The following is a 24,877-nucleotide window of genomic DNA, read 5'->3' on the forward strand; positions in this document are numbered from 1 at the left end:
GTTTCTAGCCTATTCTTACAAAATACACTTCTGTAGTCCTCTGCTAGTGAAGCCTTGCCACCTGCATCCAGCATACCAGTCTACTATCTGTCACAGGCTTTCTGTAGCCTATGTATGTGGATAAATGGTATATGTAATGTGCGCATATAGGACCTATTCAGAATAGCAAGTGTCAACAATTCTCTAGGTCAGTTTGCTTTTAATGGTTTTTACAGAAACAAGATGGACATCTTGTGTAGAGTAGTAGAATAACACTTTGAATAGATCCCTGTGGCTAAAGCCTGTTTACAGTCTTGTTAAGGGTAATTGTATGACTAACAGGTTGTTGAAAACATATCTTGTAGATATATTTACTTGTCTTCTGGCAAAGGATGACTGGATTACAGAGGTGGTAATTCTGTGACCAGAAAACCCATAGAGAGTGTCAGAAATGGTTACTTGTAGCCATGTTGGAAAACAAATCAAAGGACTGATATTTCTTATAGCTTGCATTGTAGTCTGTACTGTACGTGAGCAGTTAATGTTAGAGTGGTGTAATGTTAAAAACAAGATATAAGGGAATGTGAAATGTTGTACTACGTTGCTATAGCAAATTTGGATGTTACTTTTTTCTCAAGCATATGAAAATAAGAAGAATCCTTCCTTCTTGATAAGTCAGGTAGCTTATATTAATCAAAGTTGCTTGTAGCCAGCAGAAGAGATATGTTGACAAGAATATATGAATTTTGATTAAGCATCCTGTGAAGTAATTGCTTGATCAATAGTAAACTAGATATGTAGAACTTTTCTTGATATTCAGCCAGTATAAAAGACTGTCACTGTGGTAAGTCTTTGATCTTAGTCTTTTGATCTTAGTTGATATATATACACCTATTTTAGAAGGAAAAATACTTCTGTGGGACAGGATTGCCACAGTGTTTCTTAACAACTGTAGGGTATAATTTTAGCATTACATTGGCCTGTACTTTATAGAACTGAAGATGACTGTAAGCATTTAGCTCTGCCATTGCTGCTATTAATGCTGAGTACATGAAATTGAAGTCCAAAAGATTTCAGCTTGAAACTTGTAGCGGATAACTTAAAAACTACACCAAACCCTTTCATTTGAAACAGATGTCTGTAGCTCTTCACTTCAATGGTTTTGATGTTTCCTTTGATTGAAAGTAGCTTGTAGCTCCTTCAGCTTTCTACATTAACCTTACATTTGAGAAATGTGATGGCCACATGTAGTGTCTGTTGTACTTCAGTAATTGATTGTATTCTCATAGGATGGTTTACAATATCACTAGCTACACAGATTATTGCTTATGATCAGGATGGTTTTCCAGTGTTTTTTATTGATTGTGTGGTTTTATCCTCTTATTATCCTCAGTGAGTTGCTGATTTAAGAATCCCAGACTAAAACAGCAGAGCTGCAGATCAGTAATTCTTCCTGGCAAATTTGAATTTGAAGTAGGATGCTTTAAAGCATATTACAAAACTTGTTTACTGTGACTTTTCCTAAAGCTGTCCTATGAAGGTTGTAATGTCCATCATTCTATTATTGTCTCAACTCTTGCAAAACTGTTTTACTGTTACTTCTATAGTAATTGAGTCGTCTCCATATAACTTTTGAATGGTTCAAATTAGTGGCCTTTATGAAGAGCAGGAAATATTTTTATAGCCATATGTAATAGTTCTCATCAGTGTAGGAGTTCTTTAAAGTCTCTCAAACTTCAGATTAAACTCCTCATGTCAAATACTAGATATGGAAAGTGCTATTTCTGCTTTGTTTGGGAGGGTGAGATTTATGGGAGTTGTATTCTATCAATTTCAAAGGCCTCTGTGTTCAGAAATAACACTTGGGTTTGTTTTACAGCACTAACTCAATGTCTTCGCTCAGACTTCTCAGTCTTTGTGTATTGTCCTTCTAACTCTTAATTATTTTTGTTACATTTGAGTATCTATTGTGAGTTGTTTTTCAAGAAAAAGCTTCATATTCTCCTGGGGAATACATTTTCTTTACATGGACTAAAGAAAATTTTGCAAATCAGATTTGTTTTACTCAGAGCTATATAAAGGTGTATCAAACTCAGAACAGAATATACTGAGTTGGAAATGACTCACATGAAGGTGTAGGCTTTCAATTCAGACAGAATGAAGATACTGGAAGATCCTGAGGATGTGAGTAGTGAGTGGCATGGAGTTATCATTTAACATCAAGCTAGTCTAGTTTTTCTACAAACCTAACCTTTTCTGTCAGAAGAATCTGCTCTAACATGTGAGATCCCTGTAGGCTCATATCCTGAAGGAGATAGGTGCCTTCTCTGAATGTGAATAGCTGTTCTACTGGTCTTTTCTATAGATAGCAGGGAAACTTCTACTCTGGTGCCTGGAGTACCTCATTTTTCTTTCTGGCATTGGTGCTTGTAATGCTGTTGCTCACTTCTCATTTCTTTCTACTCTGACATCTTCTCACAATCACAGAATAGTCGAGAGAGAAAGTTGGAAGGGACAGTAAGGATCATGAAGCTACAATGCCTCTCCCACAAGCAGGGCCACCAACCTCCTCATTTAATACTAGACTAGGCTGCCCAGGACCCCATCCAACCTGGCCTTGAGGACCTCCAAGGATGTGGCATACACAACCTCTCTGGGCAACCTGTTCCAGCACCTCACCACTCATAGTAAAGAGCTTTTCCCTGACATCCAATCTAAATCTTTCCTCCCTCAACTTAAAACCATTTCTCCTTGTCCTGCTGTTATCTACCTTTTCAAAAAGAGTTTATTCCCCTCCTGTTTGTAGGCCCCCTTTAGGTAGAAAAGGCTGCAATGTGGTCACCCTATAGCCGCCTTTTCCCCAGGCTGAACAAACCCAGCTCCCTCCTCCAGTCTTCATAGGGGAGGTACTGCAGCCCTTTGATCATCTTTGTGGCTCTCTTCTGGACCTTCTCCAACAGCTCCCGAATTTTACCGTTTCTGAAATGGTTTCCCAGAGTTGCCATCACTGGCTGCTGGGTTTAGCTGTGCCCAGAAGTGAGGCTGTTTGGAGCTGGCTGGAACTGGCCTCTTATTAGAAGCCAACCCTCCAGCCACTGCACTCTCAGCTACTTGCTGACAGTACAATTAGTTAAGTATTACTATTGAGAAATCCAGCTTTGTTTCTTGGTAACTGATTAATCATATTACATTTGTGCCACTGCTTTTTTTTTTAACTGTGTTGATAGACACCAGCCCTGAGAGAATGATTGCTCCTCTATGTCAACAGTTCATGGGCAGGTTTGGCCCAGTTCTGTAACTAGCAGGGTGGAGGGATTTTGCAAAATCCGCACCTCTGGAAAAAGGAAATAGGGGACCCCCAAAATAATTACAAACAGTGGCGATGATCTGAGGAGAAACAAACTAATTTACTAAATATATTATCGGAATGCAAGATAGCACACTATAATCAATATAATTAGAATTGAAGCCAATAAATCAAATATAATAGAGAGAGAGAGAGAGAGAGAGAGAGAGAGAATGTCCGAAAGGTGGATAGGCCTCACTACAGCGCTGAGGTGAGATGCGCAGTCCAGTTGAGCAGCAGGGAGACTGGCGAGAGCCGGTGAAGAAGATGAAAAAGTGCCCATCAGGTGACCTTGCCAGGAGTTCTATCTCCTTTCCACGACCGCGAAGTCCCCTGTGGAATGTAGTTCTCTTCTGGGCAGGTACCCAGGACTTGAGCATTAACAGTTAAACTCCCAGTGCCCCACATGTTATGATGTGGAATACCAAAAATCACAAAACCATGACATTCCACCCCTTATTCTACATCACTACATCATGCTTAACATATACAAACAATTACCAAACATTAAACACAAGCACATGCAAGCCTATATATGGGATTACTGACTGCACTCCCCCAACATCAAATTCCCCTGTGGTACACATTGGATATCCCTGTTTCTCTGCATCACCCACCATGTAGACCCGGGTCCCTGGGCAAAAATAGTGCTGCGAAGAGGTTTACCCTTCCCAGAAGCTGGAAAGACCCAAACTGCTTTTCCTAACATGTTCTTTACATGTACTACAGGGACCTTATTTCCCTTGACAGTATGTAGGGAGCCAGCAGGACCATCACAATTTATCAGTCCTCTAGTATTGACCAACCAGGTGGCTTCTGCCAAATGCTTCTCCCAGTGCTTAAATGTTCTGCCACCCAGTGCTTTCAGCATGGTTTTTAGCAACCCATTGTAGTGTTCAATTTTACCAGAAGCTGGTGCATGATAGGGGGTATGATAAATCCACTCGATGCCATGATCTTTGGCCCAAGTGTTTACAAGAGAGTTTTTGAAATGAGTCCCATTATCTAACTCAATTCTTCCTGGAGTGCCATGTCACCACAGGACTTGTTTCTCGAGACCTAATATGGTGTTTCAGGCGGTAGCATGGGGTACTGCATATGTTTCAAGCCACCCAGTGGTTGTCTCTACCATAATAAGCACACAACGCTTACCATTACAAGATTGTGGCAAGGTGATATAATCAACCTGCCATGCCTCCCCTTATTTATACTTTTGCCATTGCCCTTCCTTCCAGAGAGGTTTCATCCTCTTGGCTTGTTTAATTGTGGTGCATGTGTCACAATCATGAATAACCTGTGTAATAGTGTCCATAGTTAAGTCCACCCCTCGGTCTCTAGCCCATTTGTATGTTGCATCACAAAACCATGACATTTTAAATGTTTGTTTCTTTGATATTGGTTTAAAGTCATGGAACAATTACCATAAGCTGGTTCACTATTTTTTTTTTTTTTTTTTTTCCATTGATGTGAGTGCCACTATAGGAAATAACTGGGCAGGCAAGGGCAAGTATTTTAGCTTTTTGTTAGGGACACCCAGCTGTTCCCATGTGGTCATGTCTACTCAGAATGAAATTGTCCTAAATTCTATGATCGTCTCAGTAACATCCAAGTTTTTCAGAGATCAAACAGTTTAGCTTCCCAGACTTCTGGGAGCAAGGTTAGGATGCAAAGAGTTCTCTGTATAACTCTAACAAGGATGATGTTGTGGGGGGTGCAAGAAGCAGCACATGCTATACACTAATGAATTTGTAATGTCTACAGTCTTGCATAAAAACGTGGTTCTCTTTTTGGCAGTTCCTTGATACATTCTCTAGGATTAGAAGATCCATGCAAATGCTTACAGTTGATGAGAGAAATGGCATGAGTTCAAGGCAGCAGATCTGCAACCTACTCAGTAGCAAATGTATTTTGAGTACAAGTAGGAGTTGGGTTAGTGTTTTGCACTTGATTGTTTTAGAAACTGACCTGACAATGGAGCAGGCCTGATTAAAGTGAAAATAATAACAGGGCTTGAGTTGTGATAGCATTGAGACCTTGCTTACAAAAATACTGTGGTGTAGAAATGAACTTAATCTTGTATTGAAAGCTTTGATTTCTTTTAATATGAATTAAAGATTGCTTTTTTCTTTGGAAGATAACCTTCTTCAGTTCCTCTGTATGCTGTTTGGCTGAAACCCAAGTTGTTTTTTGCCTGATCTAGTAGTCAAAGCTTTTTAGTACCAGTTAATAAATAGGCCTGTTAAAAGAACAAGAGGTTCTGTTTAATCAAGTACTGTCCTTTGTTTTAAAATAGAATGTGTTCTCAGGGGTTTGAATTCCTTCTCATTTGTGCTGTGACAGAGCAGAATTTAGAACCCTTGGTAAATTTTCATGGCTGTATCTAAAATATTTTAAGAGAATCCAGTTGGCTTAAACTAGTAGACAGCAGTACAGTTATACCAAGCTGCTCTTAATTTAACTTCATCAGATTGCTCTTCAGCTGATAGAGATTCAGACAAACTGTGTAAGTTGCAAGCTTGCCTGTGAGTCTGAGTGTTAGTGTTTATTAATTAGCTATGTGCTGATTAATAGAAGTGAAGCCTTGGTTAGTCTATAGGGCAAGTTATAAGGTATGGGAAGAATGTAGATAACATGAGGTTTCTTACATAGAATATCTGAGTCAATAGCTGCTATGAAATTACATGAATGTAAGTTGATGTTAATTGTGATTTAGCAGTCTTAATAACCCTGTAGAAGCATAAAATGAACTAAGGGAGAATTGTAGGTCTTTAGGTTTGATAGAAAAGGCTTATGTTAATGCAACTGGAGTTGAGGTTAAAACATGAGAAGAAGCACTTTATCAATTGTTTATTCACTTAAGTGTAATGCCTTGTTTCAAAAGACATATGCCAGAGGAAGTATGGATATATCTACTGCCTGTAGTTAATAGGAAGTCATAAAGCAATGCAAGCTTAATGGTTTTTTTGCGCTTCTGTTTCTTGAACAGCTAATTCCTAGTGAGAGTTTACTGTGGAGAGATACGATCTTAAAACATTCCGTTCTTAGTTTGTACATCAGGCAGTTTTATATTGGTGATCTAGGTTTCCAAGCAAAAGCTTACTAAAAAACCTTTCCAATGCTTCAGAAATAGTAGCAATAGCTGATAATTACAGTGGTCCGTAGCAGTTGTTTGTACATAACTATTCTTCTGATTTGTTAGCAAAATAAGAGCAGTGGTTGGCTTTTGTCTGTTTAAAACTGTTGAACAGGTTAAATGACTTCCCTTGGGCAGCTGAAGGAATATAGAACTTTGGTTCTAGAACTCTCTAGAGGAGAGGTTATCTGGTTATTTTGATGTGTTAATGTCAACTTTATCATTTGTCCTTAGATGAAAGCATATCTAAATGCAACTTGAATACTGCCAAACTTATATTTTCTTGAAACTCAACTCTACTACTACTGCGGTAGTTGTTTTCTTGTCTGTTGAAGTCTAAAGATCATTTCAAAGGTAAATTCCTGGGTAACTTAAACCTATGAGTTAAAATACTCTGAAAGCTGCTTTCTGTAACTTGAGGTTTGAGAGCTACTTTGAAATAATAATAGCGGTGACTGAGGACATGCAGGCAGAAGCAAGATGCAATTCTAGCACATAGGCCTGCTTACTTGAATTTTACATCAGTTCATCGAACTGATTTTTGTCAGCATTCCTCCAAATAGCTCTATGGAAGAGAGCTCTCAACTGAGAAATAATTGTACCTTGTTTAAATGGAGCACGCTACTGGATGTGGTAGTGCAGCAGTGGAAATATACTTAATGCCCAAATGCCTTCATATTGTGAAGGTTTTCCATTCTATATAACAAGTATTGATAATGCATTCTGGTGAATGTTATGTTCATTTAATGTAACATCTGTGTTCTTAATGGCACTTTTTTGACATTTCTAGACTTACTAAAGGATGTAGTGCTAAGAGATTTAGCCTGAAAAGGGTAGGTTTAGATTAGATTTAAAGAATATATTCTTTACTCAAAGCATGATGAGTTGTTCAGAGAAATTGTTGATGCCCCCTAGAAATGTTCAAGGTCATGTTCAATGGGACTCCAGGCAACCTGAAGGTGTCCCTGCTCATGGCAGGGGTTGTTTGAACTTGATCTTACAACCCAGGATGCACTTCAACACTTGACTCTGAGCTCAATGTATCTACTGGACAGAAGTGGTTCTCGTCTTGGGTGCTCATCTTTTTGAATGCTTGACATAAATCTTCTTACCTGAGTAAGCGTTTCTAGTGCTTCTGTCAAATCTTTACCAAAGCTATTTTTAACTGCTTGTGCTCTGAGCTCCAAGATTGTTAGTCCTTTATTGGGACTCAGACAAGTTTTGTTATTTTATCAACTGCAGGCATTTTCAGTTTCATTGTAAAACATTTTTGCTTCCAGATTGTATGGGGAGTATTCTTCATCATTGTAGCACTGCTCTTCACTGTCTCTCTCTTCTTGTCAAAGTAAGTAAATTTCAACACTTTTTTAACTACTTGAACTACGCAGTTTCTCTTCTAACATCTAACTCAGTTTGGGGTGACTTGCTTCAGGAGCAGTTTCTTTCCTATGATATATTTCTATAACCAGTGCTGCATTTTTCATTGTAATGCATATTGAAATCAAAATGTACTAAAACAATCAAGGGCATGTCTCAGTTTAACTGCATGCTGCTGAAAACAGTTCTGATGTGGTAGAGAAATCATGAACTTTAAGCAAACTTAATTAAGACTATGGAACTATTGAGTGCTTGAATGAACTTAAGTGTGTAGGTACTTTCTGGGCTGGTTAACAGGTTTTTCCTTGTGGTAAATGATATATAATGTGTAATCACGTACATTATAATTGTTTCATATAATTGAAAGTAATATAGACAGCTACGAAGTAGAGATTTTAATGAAGATCGTTACCAACACTTGAAACTTCTGGTTAAGTTTCTTTAATTTTTCAGACTGGGCAAATAAGTTATATGGCCTGAACTAAGGAAGAACCAAAACATTGAGAAAATAAAGAAATCAATATAGATTTCTTAGAATGAGTGCAGTGAGTTTTATAGAACAGTGGGTCTATATCCGTATGAAACAACTCTTAATCTCTAGGCTTAGTTCAGCTTTTTTTTGAGCTGCTGTTTTAAATTTAACAACTCCTGAATAACCATAGAGCTTACCCAGTTTTTCTTAATTTCTACAGTTTAGACAAAGCTCTACATTCAGCTGGCTTTGACTCTGGATTTATAATTTTAGGAACCAATTTGACCAATCCATTGAATATGCTGCTACCTGTTCTTCAAACAGTAAGTAAATTAATTGGTGATGTACAGATGTAAGAAAGTTCCTCTGATTATCGAAGCTGCTAAAAGACATACTATACTTCTAAGTAACTTCAAGAAAATTGCCTAGATGTGTTCTGTAAAAGCAAGGCAGCTTTTTTACTGATTATTTGTTTTAGCTAATGGATGTAGAATATGAAGGTCTTGGGTTGATGAAAGTCATCCAAACAAGAGAAAGGTAGTGCTGGAGGCGAACTTTGATCGGAAAGATGTAGTTGCAGTGTTGATGATGGTTGTCACACAAGTTATTACACACAGAATAACAGCAACTTTTTTCATGTCCTTTTTATTTATATATGTTTATGTTTATTTATATTTGAGGGTTTTTTTTGTTTAATGACTTATGCCTCTTAAGGGAAATGTACCTCAATTTTCAATGTATTTATTACATCCTGTAAAGATATACTACGTTCTGTGCAGTTAGGCATGTTATAATACTGTATTACTCTGAAATAAAATGTGTTTTTTCTTATGTATGAACTCGAGTAGATTTGGAAGACAACATTTCCACATGAATTTTACAAACATGAAACAGTAATGGTTAAACTAACGAAAGGGAAGCTTTAATTGTTAGTAGTTCAATTACCCCTGAATTCTGTCTATAATCACACTGTAATTGTTTGGTACAAAGCATTGCTTACTCAGTAGTTTCAAAAACTATTAACCACTACAGCTTATCGCTGGGAAAAGCAGTGATCAGTGGTAGCGTTATCACTAACTGTTAAATGCTGTACTCAAGTATGTTCAGAAATAATCACACGCTTATATAGTTCTAAGATTAGTTTTGTTGCTGTGCATTTTCTGTTCTGAAAGTATTTTTAAAAAGCAGGTATTTTGTGGCCTGAAAATAAGTAAAGTTTTAAATTAAGAGAAACACTTAACTAGTTTCATAAGCTGTAAACTCTTTTAACAGGAAGCCATACTAGCTCTATTTGGGGAGACCTACAAAGCTTTTAAATGACTTACTACCTCAGATGTTTTAGATAAAGCTAAGCAGTTTCTATCTAAGTGGGGGAAGAGCATATCTTCTACTTAAAGATCATTTTGTCATTTGAAGTTCTTTTGTGTTTTTTGTTTTTAGGTTTTCCCACTTGATTATATTCTTATTACAACTATTGTTATGTACTTTATCTTCACTTCAATGGCAGGGATTCGAAATATGGGTATTTGGTTCTTCTGGATAAGGGTAAATATCAATTTTATAAAGCAAACTATTAATGTCTGAGAAATGTCCCATGGAATATTTTTAATGAGTAGTTATGTACTGCTTCTGAAAAACAGAGATGCCACAAATGTTATTTGTATCTGTAATGTGTGCTAATAGCATACTGTGCAACTTCTACTGTTTTGGAAAGCTACTCTGTTTTGCAAGCTGTCAGACAAGACTGTTCTATTGTTATAAGTAATAGACAGTTGACTCCTTTGGTATATGAAATCATTGGCTTCTGGCTCTTTGAAGTTGGAGCCATGTGATTTTGATGCACTGAAATATTAATAAACTTCTTAAAATCAGAAAAGTGGAGTCGAGCTCGACTTGATTTTTATGTGGCAAGCCAGTTTCTCTAATTAGATTGAGTACCATGATATAGCATATCTAAGTATGTGCAAGTAGTATTACTGTATTTAAAGAAACAGCATAGCAATCACACTTGTGATCCTTGACTGAATGCTTTCCCCTCTTTTGCTCCTACTTTGCTTTTACCCACTGATACCCTTTTCTGTGGTGATATCCCAGAACTGCAAATGGTGACAGTAAGTTTTGGCAATGTGCTGAGACTTGTGGCTGTTTTTGGTCTTCATCGTTTACTAGATGCCAGTTTCTTTTGTCTTATGACACTTCATCTGAGCCTGTGGGCATCACAGTGGAGTAGAGTTATCTACAGATAACAGCAAGGGATTATCTTCTTCTCTGGAGAAGAAAGTGGAAAAGATGCAGCTCCATCATGCACAGTTGTTTTCAGTACTTAAGAATACAATCTCATGATTCCCTCCTCTGGTTTTGTCTGATTAGAGAAGCAATGATAGATGACATTACATAGCCAGAGGATGCAGTACTTCTTGGCAAGCCATAGCACTGCTTAATAAATGTGATAAGCAACACTATTTGTTATCTCACTATTTCACTATTAATTGTTTTAGGAAGCTTCCTGATCTATAAATACTCTGGATCACTGGTACAATTATTTTGATTAAATAGCTACGTTTAGAACTTCATGTAAATACACCTGAAAATCTGCTCTAACTCACTGGAATTAAGTTGCTGGAAGAGAACTTATAGCAGCTTTCCAGTAGAATTGTACTCCTCATTTAGGTTGAGGAGAAAATAGATTATTATTTATTTTTTTTTTTTACCTAAAACCAACTTGATTTTTAATCATTAGCTCTTGTATGTTTTCTACTTGCAGCTTTATAAAATCAGACGAGGAAAAACTAGACCTCAAGCACTATTATTTCTCTGTATGATACTTCTGTTGATAGTTCTTCATACAAGTTACATGATCTACAGTCTTGCTCCTCAATATGTAATGTATGGAAGCCAAAAATACCTGGTACAGGTAAGATGCAAGATGTTTTTTATTTACAAGTTTAGTCATACTTACGCAGATTTCTTAAATTGGGCTCATTCTTAGTTCTTAAAGAATTTTCTAGTCAGGTTTTTTCAGCTATTGCTGAAACTGCTTGGTACTGGATAAGCCTAAAATGACTATACTGTGTATAATGTCACATAATTCCTTGATAATCTCTACACAGTGCCAAACTTTGAATTATGCTTCATTTCTATTGATAAGAGGCTGCAAGTTTCCACTAGGTTTTGGAGATAACATGAGTGATTGAAAGTAATGCTGCTTTCCACAGTTAATGTTCTCATGTATATTTGAGATGACAAAGATATAGCCTTGTACAGTAGAGGATATTCAGAAAGCATCTGAACATGCACTGATTAATCAAGTGTAAGGATCAGTTTTTTTCAAGTTGTAAAACAGTTTGAATTGGAACAGGAATATTTGACTTTCCAGTAGTTTTCTTGCAAAACCATCTTCCTCCTATCTTGGCTTTTTCTCTCTTGGCTATTTAAGTACTATCAAGTATGTTGGAGGCTATCGTCTAACTCTTATACCAGGTTGTAACTGTATTCAGTATCATCATTCAAGCCTAGCCCTTCAATGGTTTCTTCATCACCAAGGATGAATTCCAAATTCTGTTTATGAAAACAGAATTACTTTAGATACTTTTAGATACAAAGTATCTTACTTTTAGATACAAAGTATTTTGCCCAGGCTTTCAAAGGGCATAACTTGTTCATTCCTTCTAAATGTAAGCAGAATTTTTCATGTGAAACTAGTCTTAAATGATAGCTTCTTTATGTACTGTTCAAAATCTAAGTCCTTCTAAATGCATGAGTTCATCAAAGCTTCTTTTTTTAAAAATAAACTAGTACTATACTGAAAAATGCTTACTTGAGAGAGTGTGGACTAACTTTATGTATTTACGTAGAGTAATAAGACAATTGATGGCCAGCCAAAGAATGTCACAGCATTTGTAGTGAAAGACTGTGATGCAGATGCACCTGAAGGTAAGAAACTCGTTTCTTGTGTATACAGTAATATGAAGTGTGTGCATAGGTGTAATAAGGAGCTCAAATTTTTTACTTTGATTTTGGATTTTGTGTTCTAATGAGATTTTAACATACAGTTATGTCCGGAAAACATACTATTGACAACTTACTGAAGTTTAGTAGAAGCAGTTCAACGGTGTAGTGCAGTTAACTTTAGTCTATGTTTTAATATGTACGTAGAAGATCTTAATAAACTCAAGGCTGTGAATAGCTTAGCATTTTAGCATCCGAAATGTCATAGTGCATGTTTACTATCCAAACATTCAGTGAAATATTCTGTCAACATTTGTAATGCACTCAAGAAAATTAAGATCTGAACTTCTCAGTACCAATTTGCAAATAAAGAGAATTTTGCAGTTAAGGCGTAAGTACAGGCTGTTCTGTGAGCAACAATACTTGAAGATCTTGACATTTTAGACTATTGTCCTGCAATTCTCTTAATTTCTCTTGCATCCAGTGTTATTAACCATCCCTTCTTGACTGCTGTTGTACTGTAGATAATATGGAGCTGTGAATAGTGACTAGCAAGCAGATGAATAATGAGGGAGCTTTTCCTGACTTTTCTATCTTTTGCGATCAGTTTTTGAGACAGTTTCTGTAGATACCACTCTTTCTTGACACTGGCCTTGAGCTGGGAATTTCTTTAAGAAACCTAGCTAGCCAAGCTAATCTGGATTTTTTTTCAACATTTTCTCCTTTTTTCTTTTGCCCATAACCAATTCTTGAACCATTTGAATCAAAACAGGTGCTTCAATATTGATGCTGCAGTTTTAGGCCCCTATCAATTTTTGATTGTTTTGACCTTATTTAAAAGAAGTCAGCTCAGCCAAAGATATGTGGCCTTCAGTATGGTTCATGTTTTTTCGTTGAAGCTCTCAGTTGTTTTCTCTGGCAAACTTTCTGCTTCTGTGTAGTAAGTTGAATTGAGTATGTTTTAATATACTTTTTTTTTTAAAAAAAAAAGGTGTGTCTAATCGATACAAAAGATAGACAGTGCTCTTAAGTCTTCTATTCTCACCTTACCAACATTCTGTAAGTACTGAACCCTGACTTCTGGAACATCTTAGCGACTCCTCAGCTTCTGTTCTCATTTGTGTTATTGGGAAGGATGTTTGATTTTAAATGTTTGTAGTAGTGGAGTTAACTGGATGTATGATCTGTTCTCAAGTTTTTGATCTTTTGCAGTGTATTTCCCATGTATGTACTCACCTCAAATTTAATATATTGGTTTCTATTCATATTTCTTTTGTCATCTACCATGAGTGGTGGATTTTTCTAGACTCCACTGAAATAAATTGTTCATTCACATTTTTGATAGCTGCTTTTAGCCATAATATAGTCTGAGATGCTTTGATTATTATTTTTTTTTTTTTTAGGGATGTAATATTCAACTTGTATTGAAACTGCAATACTGCTGAAATTAACTCTTCTGTGGCAGAGTTCAGAAGAGTGAAATCAGTTGTCTTTCAAAATGAGATCACTTAGAAGTTTTTATAGATCTTTCTTGTAAGCAGCTTCTCAAGTTTGGTTAATACTTGCTGGAAGAAGAATGTACTCTGTCATTGATAAGCTCATTAGTCTTGACTTCTCTGGAGAAATTTGGGTTTGATCTTAATCAGACTTTGCTGTTAAATTTAAGTAAGTGAGATTGGGCTGAGAAGTAAGTTTCCTAAGTTCTACCTGTAGTTGGTGACATTCATAAGTACTTTACCTACTATGATTTTTTTCCTAACTTTTTTTGTGCAATGGAAACGATATAGCTGATGTGTAAAAGCTTGTTTTCTGATGTGCTTGAACACAAGAGTTGGCCTGTGTAAATGAAATGATGGCTTTAGTTTATTAACATCATTGCAGTAGGTATCTTTGAGTCATGCTCTCCTTCTTAATTGGAAAGAGGAGGTGCAGGTATTGACATGCTGTCCTGTGCGAGCCTAATCTAAGTAGAGGGTAAGTTAATTTTTTTAGATGTGAATACTAATGTGATCCAAAGGGTATAGTAGAGTTCTATATCTATAGATGCAGTCAGGTTGCTAAGGTCATACTATAGATGAAAAAGTAAAAAACAGTAAATCTGTTAATGAAAGCCATTCACTATTTCACCTAGTTGACTGGGCTGCGTTAAAAAGGTGAAATGTAGTACTTGCCTATGAAATACCTGCTATTTTAATGTCTGAAGGTAATTTAGTGGAAGAACTGGTTCAGATCTATGTGATAGCTAGAAAATGTTATATGACATTTGTATCGAAGTTAGGAACTGGATTTTTAATGTTCTTTTTATAGGAATACTAGATGCATAGTAAGCACAGATGTAATGAACTTTAGAAGTGGTGACAAGCACTTTTTTTTATTGATCGCTTTGCTGCTAGGGCTTTATCTTATGAAAACCACTGAACTAGAGCTAAGTGCAAATATTGATTTGTCGTCTCAGTGCTCATTGTATTGTTTTTCTTGACTGAATTCATTCTGTTTTTCCTTAAAGCTATAACCTTTTACTGATTGATAGATACACCTATAGCTTCAGCTCAATTTTACTGAATACTTGGATACTGCAGACATCATGACTACTATATTTACACTGTTTCTCAGGTGGTAGAAAAGATTGGATCTTGTTTAAGCAGCTAATACTCAAACTTAAGTACTGTTAAAACTTAAGTATTTGGGACTGTTTTCTATACGTGCTTGCTTCATACTGGCGTTCACTTCGAGAGGTATGATTGTCTTCCAAAAAAATGAGGCGGATGAAATACAATATTAGTACAGAAAAGTAAAGTATTTAGACTTAAATATGTAATTTATAGATTCAATTACTGTTTGATTTCATACATTAAACCTTGTTATTTCCTTAAATTATTTATGAGGCAACTTGCTGTATACTGGATGCCATAGACCATCATAGCACAACCTCAGACAAATAGACAAACCAGAAGTAATAGAAAGAACTATCTTCTAACTCAATAAAAACACTTTTTCTTAGTTGTGCTTCAGTACTTTGTGCAAAAGGCTTGTTTTGGTTAATACACAATTTCTTGTAAAGCTTTTAAAATGGTCTTTGGGACTGTGAATTGCCTATTTCTTATATGCAAAACAAACATTATTTTTGTTTGCGGTTGAGCAAAGATCTCATTTGTTGTTCTTAAGGACTAATGCTAGCTGAAGTGCTGGGTCTACAGTTCTTTAAGGTCAAAAAAGGCTTAATTATGTGATTAAGAACTTTGCCGTTGTACTAATGAACTGAAAATGTGATATAGGTTAAACTCAACTGGTTAACAGGGCTTACTGTAAATAATGTAAATGAACAATGATTGAACTGAAAGCTTTAATCCCAGTCTTCCTATCCTTGATTGTGTGATGTTATAAACAGTGTCTGCCTCTTGTTAGGTCAGAAGTCATGAAAGCATTCGTATAATACAGGAAGCATTGTTCACTTTAAGTGTATAGCATGCTATGAATAATCTTGATTTGGATTTTCTGCTTCACTTAATTGGAGAAATGAGGCTTTTCTGAGGTCTGTTAAATGCTGGGCACAATCTATCTGCTGAGATTTTTCCATAGACCTGCGCTGACTTGAACTGTTATTTATGGAGAGAAATGGCAAAAAAAAAAAAAAATATCTCAGGTTTAATCTGAGCAGACCTTACTGTGCTCATTAGGTATGTGTTTTCTTCTCAGACTGTCCTGTCATCTGGAAGTCAATAAATGCAGATTTTATACTGGCCTGAATAAATAGATTTAAAAAATAGATTTAGGCCATAAGTTATAAGGAAGTTCCAGGTGGGAATGCCAAATGGGAGTGTGTTCTGTTTATTATTTAAATATAGAAGTCCAGGAGATATGTGGGGTGGAGGCTGTGTGAAGCTTTCTCATGTGTATATTGGCACTTCTGAAGAATCCTAGACTATAGATGACACCAGTTGGTGGATTTAACTGAATTTTTGAAGGCAAAAAGAAATCACAAAGCCTGAACAGGAGGAGGCTTTTAGGAAGAACTTGATCCTTTCTTCTGTTAATTTTCTGAGTGACCTAACCTGGTGCTTTGCCCTCAGTCTCTACTTATATCTTACACTATGGAACTTCTCCATAATCATGACAAATCAATTTAAGTAAGCACCATGATGCGTGTTTGACTCCAGACAGTCCTATTTATCAGCTGTAATTAGTGGAGTAGCTAAAATTCAATAAATAGTATCTGAATTATCAGATAGTCATGACTGGGCTAAAGTCAGCTGTATGTATGATAGAGACAGAAGATGTCAAAGGATGGGAACTTGTTTTGAGAGCATCATTAGTGCCAGAATTTCTAATCACACCCAGATTTTATTTAAAATTTGGCATTGGGACACTTAAATTTAACTCTTTAATGATATTCATAACTTCCTTTGTTCTCTAGACAATAATAAAGGTATTCCAACACTGATATTTGATCTGCTTCTGTAGATGCCTCTATGTATTAACTGGCTATGAAGTTATCCTAAGGACAGAAGTGTTTCATGTGAAGGCATTAAAGGATCAAGATCAGTCTGCTAAAATATCAAATGCTTTCTTCAAATCTTTTTCCATGTAGATGGAAAGGATAGGTAAGGTAGAGAAAGTATGAAAATAAAAGTAAACTAAATGAGAAAAATTAAGTTAATGCTGAAGGTCAAGTGGTGTAGTGTAGTTTCAGGGAATCTGAGCTAGTGCAAGATGAAGTTTGATACTGTTAAAGGAGGTAGGTGGTTAATCAGAAGTGCTTTGATTAAAGTTAAAGTGATAGTTTACGCTGTTCTTTGATTCCTTGCTTTCTGGAATCTTGCATCTATGCTCATATTTAGGATATTGCCTTCAAAGTTAATACTTATCTTTATGATCTTGAAAGTAGGAATTGATAGCTGTGAGTTACTTTAAATGTGTTCGGAGAAGATTTCCAGAAAATAGCTCTTGCAAATGATCAAATTAAGTCTGTGATTTAAAAACAGGAAATTACATTTGTATGATCTGTGCACAAATATCTCGGGACAGTTTTTGTGATTAACATAAATGTCATATACAATTTTATATCTAGTTTCTCTGAAACACAGAATGCACCTTTCACTTTTGCAGGTTGATCGCAATGATTTACTGCTTCCCTGTAGAAGGATGTGATCTCTGGAATTCACATTGTTACAGATTTCAGTCATTGGTTAATACTGTCTTTTTACTAGATCCATGTCTATTCTGCACTTAAATATGCATGTATTAACATGCACTTAATGTATGTTAAATCATCCTTTAAAGCTGGCAAAAAAAGAGATTAATGGTTTTAGCTCTTTGAATCTCTTTAAAACGTTTCTCTCTATTCTGTTAAAGGTGCCAAGATCTGCATATATTATGATTCTGTGTAACCTAAAATAGAAGCTGTGTAGCTGGGTGCTGTTTTTCATTGTAGTGCCACAGCTTTAAGATCTCCAAATCTAAAATGATGAGGAAAAGTATTCATAGGCTTCTTCAATGTATACAGAAAAAAGTAATGAGAATTTGCCTATATTTAGTTAAAGTTTGCTCATATTTTATTCTCTAAGATCAAATACCCTTTTTCTACAGCTGTCCCAAACTTCTTGTTCATATTTATGACTTTTCTTCCTCAAAAGTCAAATTTAAGCAATGGCTGTGTGACTCAAATGATTTGATAGGACTACATTCTCAGTGTTAAGAAATATAGCTGACTATTGACTTTACTAGTCAACTCTTTTTCTTTGCTTTTTAGAACAAAATCCTGGAGGATCTAATTGGAAGCCTCTTTAATCTATCAAATCCTGCTAGCACTGCTGGGACTTGCAAGTTTTTGAACTGTTTAATATAAATATAGTGTCTAATTATCAAAGTTGTATGGCTGCAACAATACCCGTATCAGACTGATTCGTGTTTTTTACATTTTCTGTTTCTGTCTAGAGTTATATCAGGTTGAGTTGAGTTTTATTTGCGGATATCCAGTATAAGGTAACAGATGTATAGCTTGAGTTGCTGAAAAAGCAGAAATGGCCTTCTAAATGTTAAGGTGCTCTAAATAGCTTACTTGATGCTTCAGTGATACTGTTTCATTATTTCTTGTTTAGAGCTAATAAGTATTTTTGAGGGAATGTTATTCCATCTGAAACAAGCTTTCTCAGAATTTAGGTATCTACTGGAACACTGCTAATTTCATTTTGAGTGTTTGCAAAAACTTGAATATCTTCCAGTGGGGAACACTTAGGAAGTGTTTACTACTGAGCACTTAGGAAGTTGATCTTCCTTCTTTTTCTGCTGACTCTGAACCATGTTGCAGGTTCTCTAATTCCTGTTTTCCTAGCTGCTGACTCCTTAACTTGTTAAATTTTTTTCTTTGACAGAGTTTGAACTAGCTTTGGAATCATCAGCTCCGGTTGAATAGAGTAGCTTTTGGACTAGAACCAAGCCTGTTCTGCTAGACTTGTGTGGTGTCTATGGTTCCCTTTCAGCTGTTATCTCACTAATGCTCCAGCTAAACACAAGATTAGATCTATATTTTAAGTCTCTAGATGGTTGCAATTTGTTTAACATCTGGGTGATTTATGTCTTACATTTTTGTTGTGTATTTGTACTTTAAAGTTCTGTCAGTTTGAGTGGTCAGAAGCCTTGTGATTCATGTCTCTCTAAATGGAAAGTTATCAGTACTTACATGCAGTCTGATGGAAAGTGTTTTCAGGTCTTTGCAGTATGTGAATGAACCAGTTTCCCAACATTCTTTTCCCTATTACAAGTAATCAGAAGTGTGAATTTGTTAAAGTTGACCATGAAGTTAGTATAGTAGTGGTGAAGGTCTGATATTTGCATCAGTGTGAAAGTTGAAGGAACAGTAACTCAAGTTTAAGCAATTTCTGTCAAGAGTCAGCTGAGGGAAAGGGACAATTGGTGTGTGGCCACTGGTTATTGTAGCAGATGGACTTCTCTAATGAAACCAGAGGAGCAACAGCAGAGGGACTGGATTGTGGCCTGCAAAACAGTCTCAACAGCTGCAAGTATTAACTGTATGTATGCTACAATAAAGAATAATATGGAACTGATGGTGGTAGCTCAGATGAGACATGATGGCAGCTACTTTTCATGTAGAAACTGCTGAGTAACAGGCAACAAAAAGTCACTTTTTCCTTGTTTAACCATCTTTGATAAAAATTATATTTGTGACTTGTGGCTTTGTTATTACCACTCTGTAAATCTTTCCTTTGAAACCTGAGAAAGTGATGTGTAAAATAGTTCTAAACATCAAACTTCAGTGGCAGATTGAAGACCTGGAATAACCTTAACAGAAGCAGAAAAGTGTGTGAGTCTGGTAAGTTGCTAGCTCATAGGTACAAGGTGAAGAGGAAGCTTACAATTAGAAAGTTGTGATAGACTTGCTTAAATCTGAGGATGCCTGAAGCTTATTTTATCTTCTCTATCTGAATGCTTTGGTCTGTTAGCAAAGCTGGAACTTGAAACGAGTCCATGTTCTTTTTCTTTAGTGGAGTATTTAAATTTTAATACTTGATCCCGTTTCCACTGTTATGTGTAAACAAATGTTTTTAACTGTGAGAAACAGTTGTGTGTCTCAGGATACTTTCCAGGGCTGTAGCATTTCTTCGATCTGGTGGTCAAAAGAGATTCTGATCACTCAACATGAAACCTTACCAGAAGTGAAAGTTTTGCTGTTCTCTTGAGAGAAATGAATTGGACATATCACAGGATGACAAATATGACTATGGGTCTCTTACACTGTTGGATGTCCCTTGATTTCTTACCTACTTGCAATGTGTTTTTTGTGGGCCATCATCTTACACAGTTTCTTTGTATAGATTAAGGTACTTAGTACTTACTGACCAAAATATTTGGTCAGTTTGGTTATTATAAATTGACTAAATTTTCTTATTTCCCTAGTGAAATGCTGAGTTGCAAGACAAAACATAGTAGTAGGACTTTTCATTATGCTCTGTAGCCACAGATTAGCCTATGCTGCTTTAGTGTTTCTGTAGTTTTTCTCATGGTCTGAATTAAGCCATATAACTTGTCTAAGATGAGATATCCAATTAATAAGTTTTTTATTTTGAAGTTTGCTTATATTGCTGAGATATTGCCATATTTAACAAAATGTTTTTTCAGAGCCCTTAGTCTACCTTAGTGATATCCTTTAAGCAATGCGCTAAATGGATAGTTGAGTGATTCCAAGAAAAAAACTTTTGCTATTATAGCTTTTTCAAATTAATCCACAGGCTGCTTCATTTTCTGCTGCTGTACACTCTAAGTAAAAAAAAAAAAAAAAAAATGTTTCTCTGAGACCATTTTTAAAACTGAGATCTCTGCCCTCTCCTACTCAGTTCATAGGAATTGTAGTGTTTTTCTCATTTTTATCAGAAGAATGCTTATATTGATACAACTTGTATGTTCCAGTTAACACTCAGAGATTTCCAGAAGTTCTATCAAGCAAGTATTTCATGAATTACTGCATCCAGACCAACCATTCCTGCTGCAGTTATTTACCCTATTTGTCAAAATACAATTTAGCTCTTTGTTTCAGGAAAACCATAGTAAGATTAAGTGCTAGTGCTACAAATGCTGTTTAATGAAAAACTGACTTGGCCTGTAGGAATGTTGTTCATTCAGCAACATAAAATAATACATGTCTTGAGTCATGTAAGCTAAGTGAAGTATTCAGGAATGTGTTTCACACAAAGCACCATGGAAGGTAATATCTGGAAATGAGTGGAAGGCTAAGAAGAATGTTTGAGATTTCACAGTTGAAGTACTGCACCATGGATGTGTACTAACCATCATTCCATCTTATCCAAGTTTTAAATTATTTAAATTAGGAGCAGTGGCATAGGCCAGGAAGTAATGTTGGTAAGGATGAAATGTATGTTTTCCCCTTAATTACCATTTCTTTGTTGAAATCTCAACCCTTTTGGATCTTGGTAGATGATTAATGTCTACAAACGCATCAACCCCATTCTTGAAACTCAAGTTGCAAGTTGTACTGTTAGCAGCATCTGCATTCTGCTGCAGAGCTTTTGTGTGGCAACAGGACCCTCTGAGATGTTTTTTGAGTACCTGAGGCCATGCCTTAGATGCTTGTATGATTTCTTTAATATACAGTGCATTCTAACATACACTAGGTTCTCTTCTAAGAGTGTATTTTTACCAAAATTAGGTCTGCTTGAAATCAGGACTTGACTGTGTGTAGATGAAAACTGATTGAGACTGATAATGTCCATCCGAAATGTCATGTAAAGTGTTAGATGTTTGTGGTGTCCTTGTACATACCTTGATGTAATATGGATTATAACTAACTTGAGCATGCAAGACAGAGATCTGCTCCAACCCTCCAGCAGGATTGGGCAGAGCAGGTTGCTCAAGTCCATCCACTTGGTATAAGTGTCTCCACAGATGAATTCGGAAACCTGTGTGAAGTTGAAAACTTTGCCTGCTGAAATGAAGTTTTACTTGTTATCTGACAGGAATATTTCTTGCTGCAGCTTGTCTGTCATCCATTGTCATTTTGTTGTGCAGGTCGTTTTAAGAGTCTTTCCTTTTATTTTTAATCCCTTGCTACATAGCAGAGGTAGCAATAAGGCACACCTGCAAGCACCTTTACTCCAAGGTGAATGAACAAATCTTCATTATATGCCAGTGCTTTAGCTGTTTCAGTGTTTTTCTGCCAGACTTGCTCCATTGTGCCCCTGTTTCTCTTATACTAGGGAGTCTGAAGTATCACAAATGCAGTTCCAATTAGAGTTGAAAGAAATAATCTCTTCCTTGGACTTGCTAGCTGTGTTCTTGTTAGTGAAGCATGATTTTTGGTTAGCTTTTTCAGTTGCAACTGCACACTGGTAACTGTGCTTCTGGCTTGTATACTAGGGCACTGGGGCATTTTCTTGTTGACTAAGTAGCTTTTGCAAAGTTGCAGACTTCGTGCAGAGTTGTTGTACCTCATCAGTTTTTAGCCTGCACTGTTGCATGGTGTTACTTTGTTTAAGGTGGCAGTACTTCCCTTCTTTGTTGAACTTCAAGGATTATTTCAAGGGGCTGGAATATTAGGTTCCCTCAGAACAATGTCCTTACTGTATAGTGTATTTGACCTCTGTTCTCTGCTATCTGTAATTTCATCTGGGCTTTTACTGTGGCTGTAGTCTATCAGTGTCCAGACCATTAACAAACAAATGAAGCCAGTGTCTACCTCAGTATTAACTCCTCCAAAGAATGTCAGTGTTGTGCAGTTCTGTGTTCACAGCTAGTATCTCTTCCCTAAAACTGTTTTTTAAATCCTTTTGTGAAAGCTCACTATATTTTTAGATTCAGAAATGGTAGACTGTTACTGTGACCTGTGCATTTCATTGCCTAAAATAATTGTGTAGACTTCAAGGTTTATATATTGCACATTTCTTTATCCTTACAATTCAGTTCTAAGAAAAAGCCTTTGTTCAAGAATATAAGTAAATGGAGCTTAAGGGTTTAAAACTAATGTGCCAGGATCAAAACTTTCAGTGGATCTAACAAAACATAGTCAACTTCAGGTAACTGTGGCTGTTAGCAGTGTTGCTGGGCATCCTTTGTTTAAGAAGCTGTTCTATTTTGAATCTTGATTTTTGGTTCTGTTGCTTGGTCAGCACTGTATAGTATGCTTTATTCTTAGTGATTAATTGCCTATCAGGCATGGTAGGTTTCCAACCTTTGTTTACAGTGTTCACAGAGATCAAGGAATTGTCAGTAATATTCATGAATAACTATCATTCTTAACAAACGTTTTTATCCTAATTCAGGTTATTCATCCACTTATTCTCAATTGTCATTACAGGAATTTAAATGTCGTTACATCAGTGATGTTTTAGTTCGGAGGGAATTAACTAAAAGTTAGTTGAATTTCTGACAGATTCCATTGAGATGTTTTTCTCAAGGTCTAAGTGTTCTAAAATATTTATCATCTATTTAATCCAGTTACTGTAGAGAGACATCTGAAAGTTTTTAGCTGCTTTTAATTGAAGTAACCAGCTGGAGAACTGCAGATGGTGTTGATAATACTACTTGCAATTGTGAAGCACTGTCATGCTAGAAGTATTTCTTGCTTTATCAGTAATGTGCTAAATTATTACTATTCCTCCTTTTTACATATGTACTACTGAAGGGTGTTAAGAGGGAAATAAAAGAATTGATCTCCATTCTTTGAAGAAAAATAGAGAACCAAGAAGGATTACTTTAGCAAAATTCCTTTTCCATTTGTTTGCTTTTATTTGATGGTAAAGTCGTCTTTCTCTGCAAGAGATGTTTTACACTTGAGTGATTTGTAGAATGTGTCAGTGTTGTATGTCTAATATTTAATAGCTGTGAAATACTAGTTTAACTTTTTGTTAGTTAATGCTATCTCATAGCCTGTAAGGCAAATAGAGATCAGTGTGGTACACAAAGTAGTAGTTAAACTTAAAACTAACAGAAGAATTTTAAATATTGTTAAGTATAAATCACTGAACTGTTAAAGGACAGGAATTTGTCAGTTTTGATAAAGGTATTCTAGGCACCACAGTTTTGGTTAGGGAGAAGGTCATCTGGGGATGGTCGAGCAGCAGGCCTTCCTGGTGAGGGCTATCCTTAACTCATACTAGTGAGCTGTGGTATGTGGTGGTGGTAAAGCAGCTTCTGGGGAATTCTGATTTGAGGTATTAAAGTGCATTTCTGCTGCAGAATCTGCTTTGTATCTCCTTGTTATTGATACCAATTCATCCAAAAGAGAATGATTTTGCAATAGGATCTGTCAGAACAGCCAGTAATTAACATATCTGTCAAGTATCTGATGCTAATGGATTTACTTACATTAGCTTCTAGTGCCATCTGTATTCATGTTCAGTATCTCAAAATCAAATATCCCTCTCCTGTACCTTTTTGAGAGGGAGTAGCATACTTGATTTAAGTAGGTGGAGTTATTTTTAAAAGCTGAATACCCTCTGAAAGTGCTGAACTGTTTTCCTATAAGAAAATTGGAATCAGCTGACTTCTATTTGTTCTGTGTTAATCATTACTATTTGCTTTCCTTTTAGATCAGTGTATTGTTACTCGTACATACCTTTTTCTTCATAAATTTTGGTTCTTCAGTGCTGTCTATTACTTCGGGAACTGGGCATTCATTGCAGTAAGTATTTTGATCTTGAGATAAAGATCACTGAAATTTGCATACTCATACTGCCATTCAGTTTTCCAAATGTTGTCCTTCAGTAAAAGTAATTTTACTAATTTGTGACTTGCAGGTCTTCTTAATTGGATTAATTGTATCATGCTGCAAAGGCAAGAAGTCGGTCATTGAGGGTGAAGTGGATGAAGATGATTCAGACATGAGTGATGATGAACTGTCAGCTTATTACTGTTGATAGCCTTTTGCCTTCAAGATAGGAACATGCAACTTAATATTTTGTTGAAAGTAATATCCCCAAGGAATTGCTATCAAAATAAACATCCTTGCACCTGTAAAATAGAGGAAATAAGTGTACTTCCTAACATGAGGTCAAAAAATGCTTGAAAGCGATCACTGTATGAAAGCAAATTCTGAAACAATTTGAATAATATAGAGAACTGTTTTATGACGTATGTGTAACTTTCTAATGTA

At 36.1% G+C, this 24,877-nt stretch overlaps 1 protein-coding gene across 1 annotated transcript in view; it reads left to right on the plus strand.

The window, feature by feature from the left end:
• The window catches only part of LMBRD1 (LMBR1 domain containing 1), a gene marked incomplete at its 3' end in the record, with an annotated part of 64,582 nt that extends 39,941 nt beyond the window's left edge, over positions 1-24,641 (plus strand). The window contains exons 10-16 of the mRNA XM_079532832.1: positions 7,739-7,803; positions 8,528-8,630; positions 9,748-9,852; positions 11,072-11,221; positions 12,162-12,240; positions 24,315-24,406; positions 24,522-24,641. Of these exons, the coding sequence (XP_079388958.1) occupies positions 7,739-7,803; positions 8,528-8,630; positions 9,748-9,852; positions 11,072-11,221; positions 12,162-12,240; positions 24,315-24,406; positions 24,522-24,641 (714 nt within the window). The remainder of the gene's footprint in view (positions 1-7,738; positions 7,804-8,527; positions 8,631-9,747; positions 9,853-11,071; positions 11,222-12,161; positions 12,241-24,314; positions 24,407-24,521) is intronic.
• Between the last annotated feature and the right edge of the window lie 236 nt (positions 24,642-24,877).

The sequence above is a fragment of the Tetrao urogallus genome, assembly GCF_951394365.1.
Source record: "Tetrao urogallus genome assembly, chromosome: 2".
NCBI classification, from domain to species: Eukaryota; Metazoa; Chordata; class Aves; order Galliformes; family Phasianidae; genus Tetrao; species Tetrao urogallus.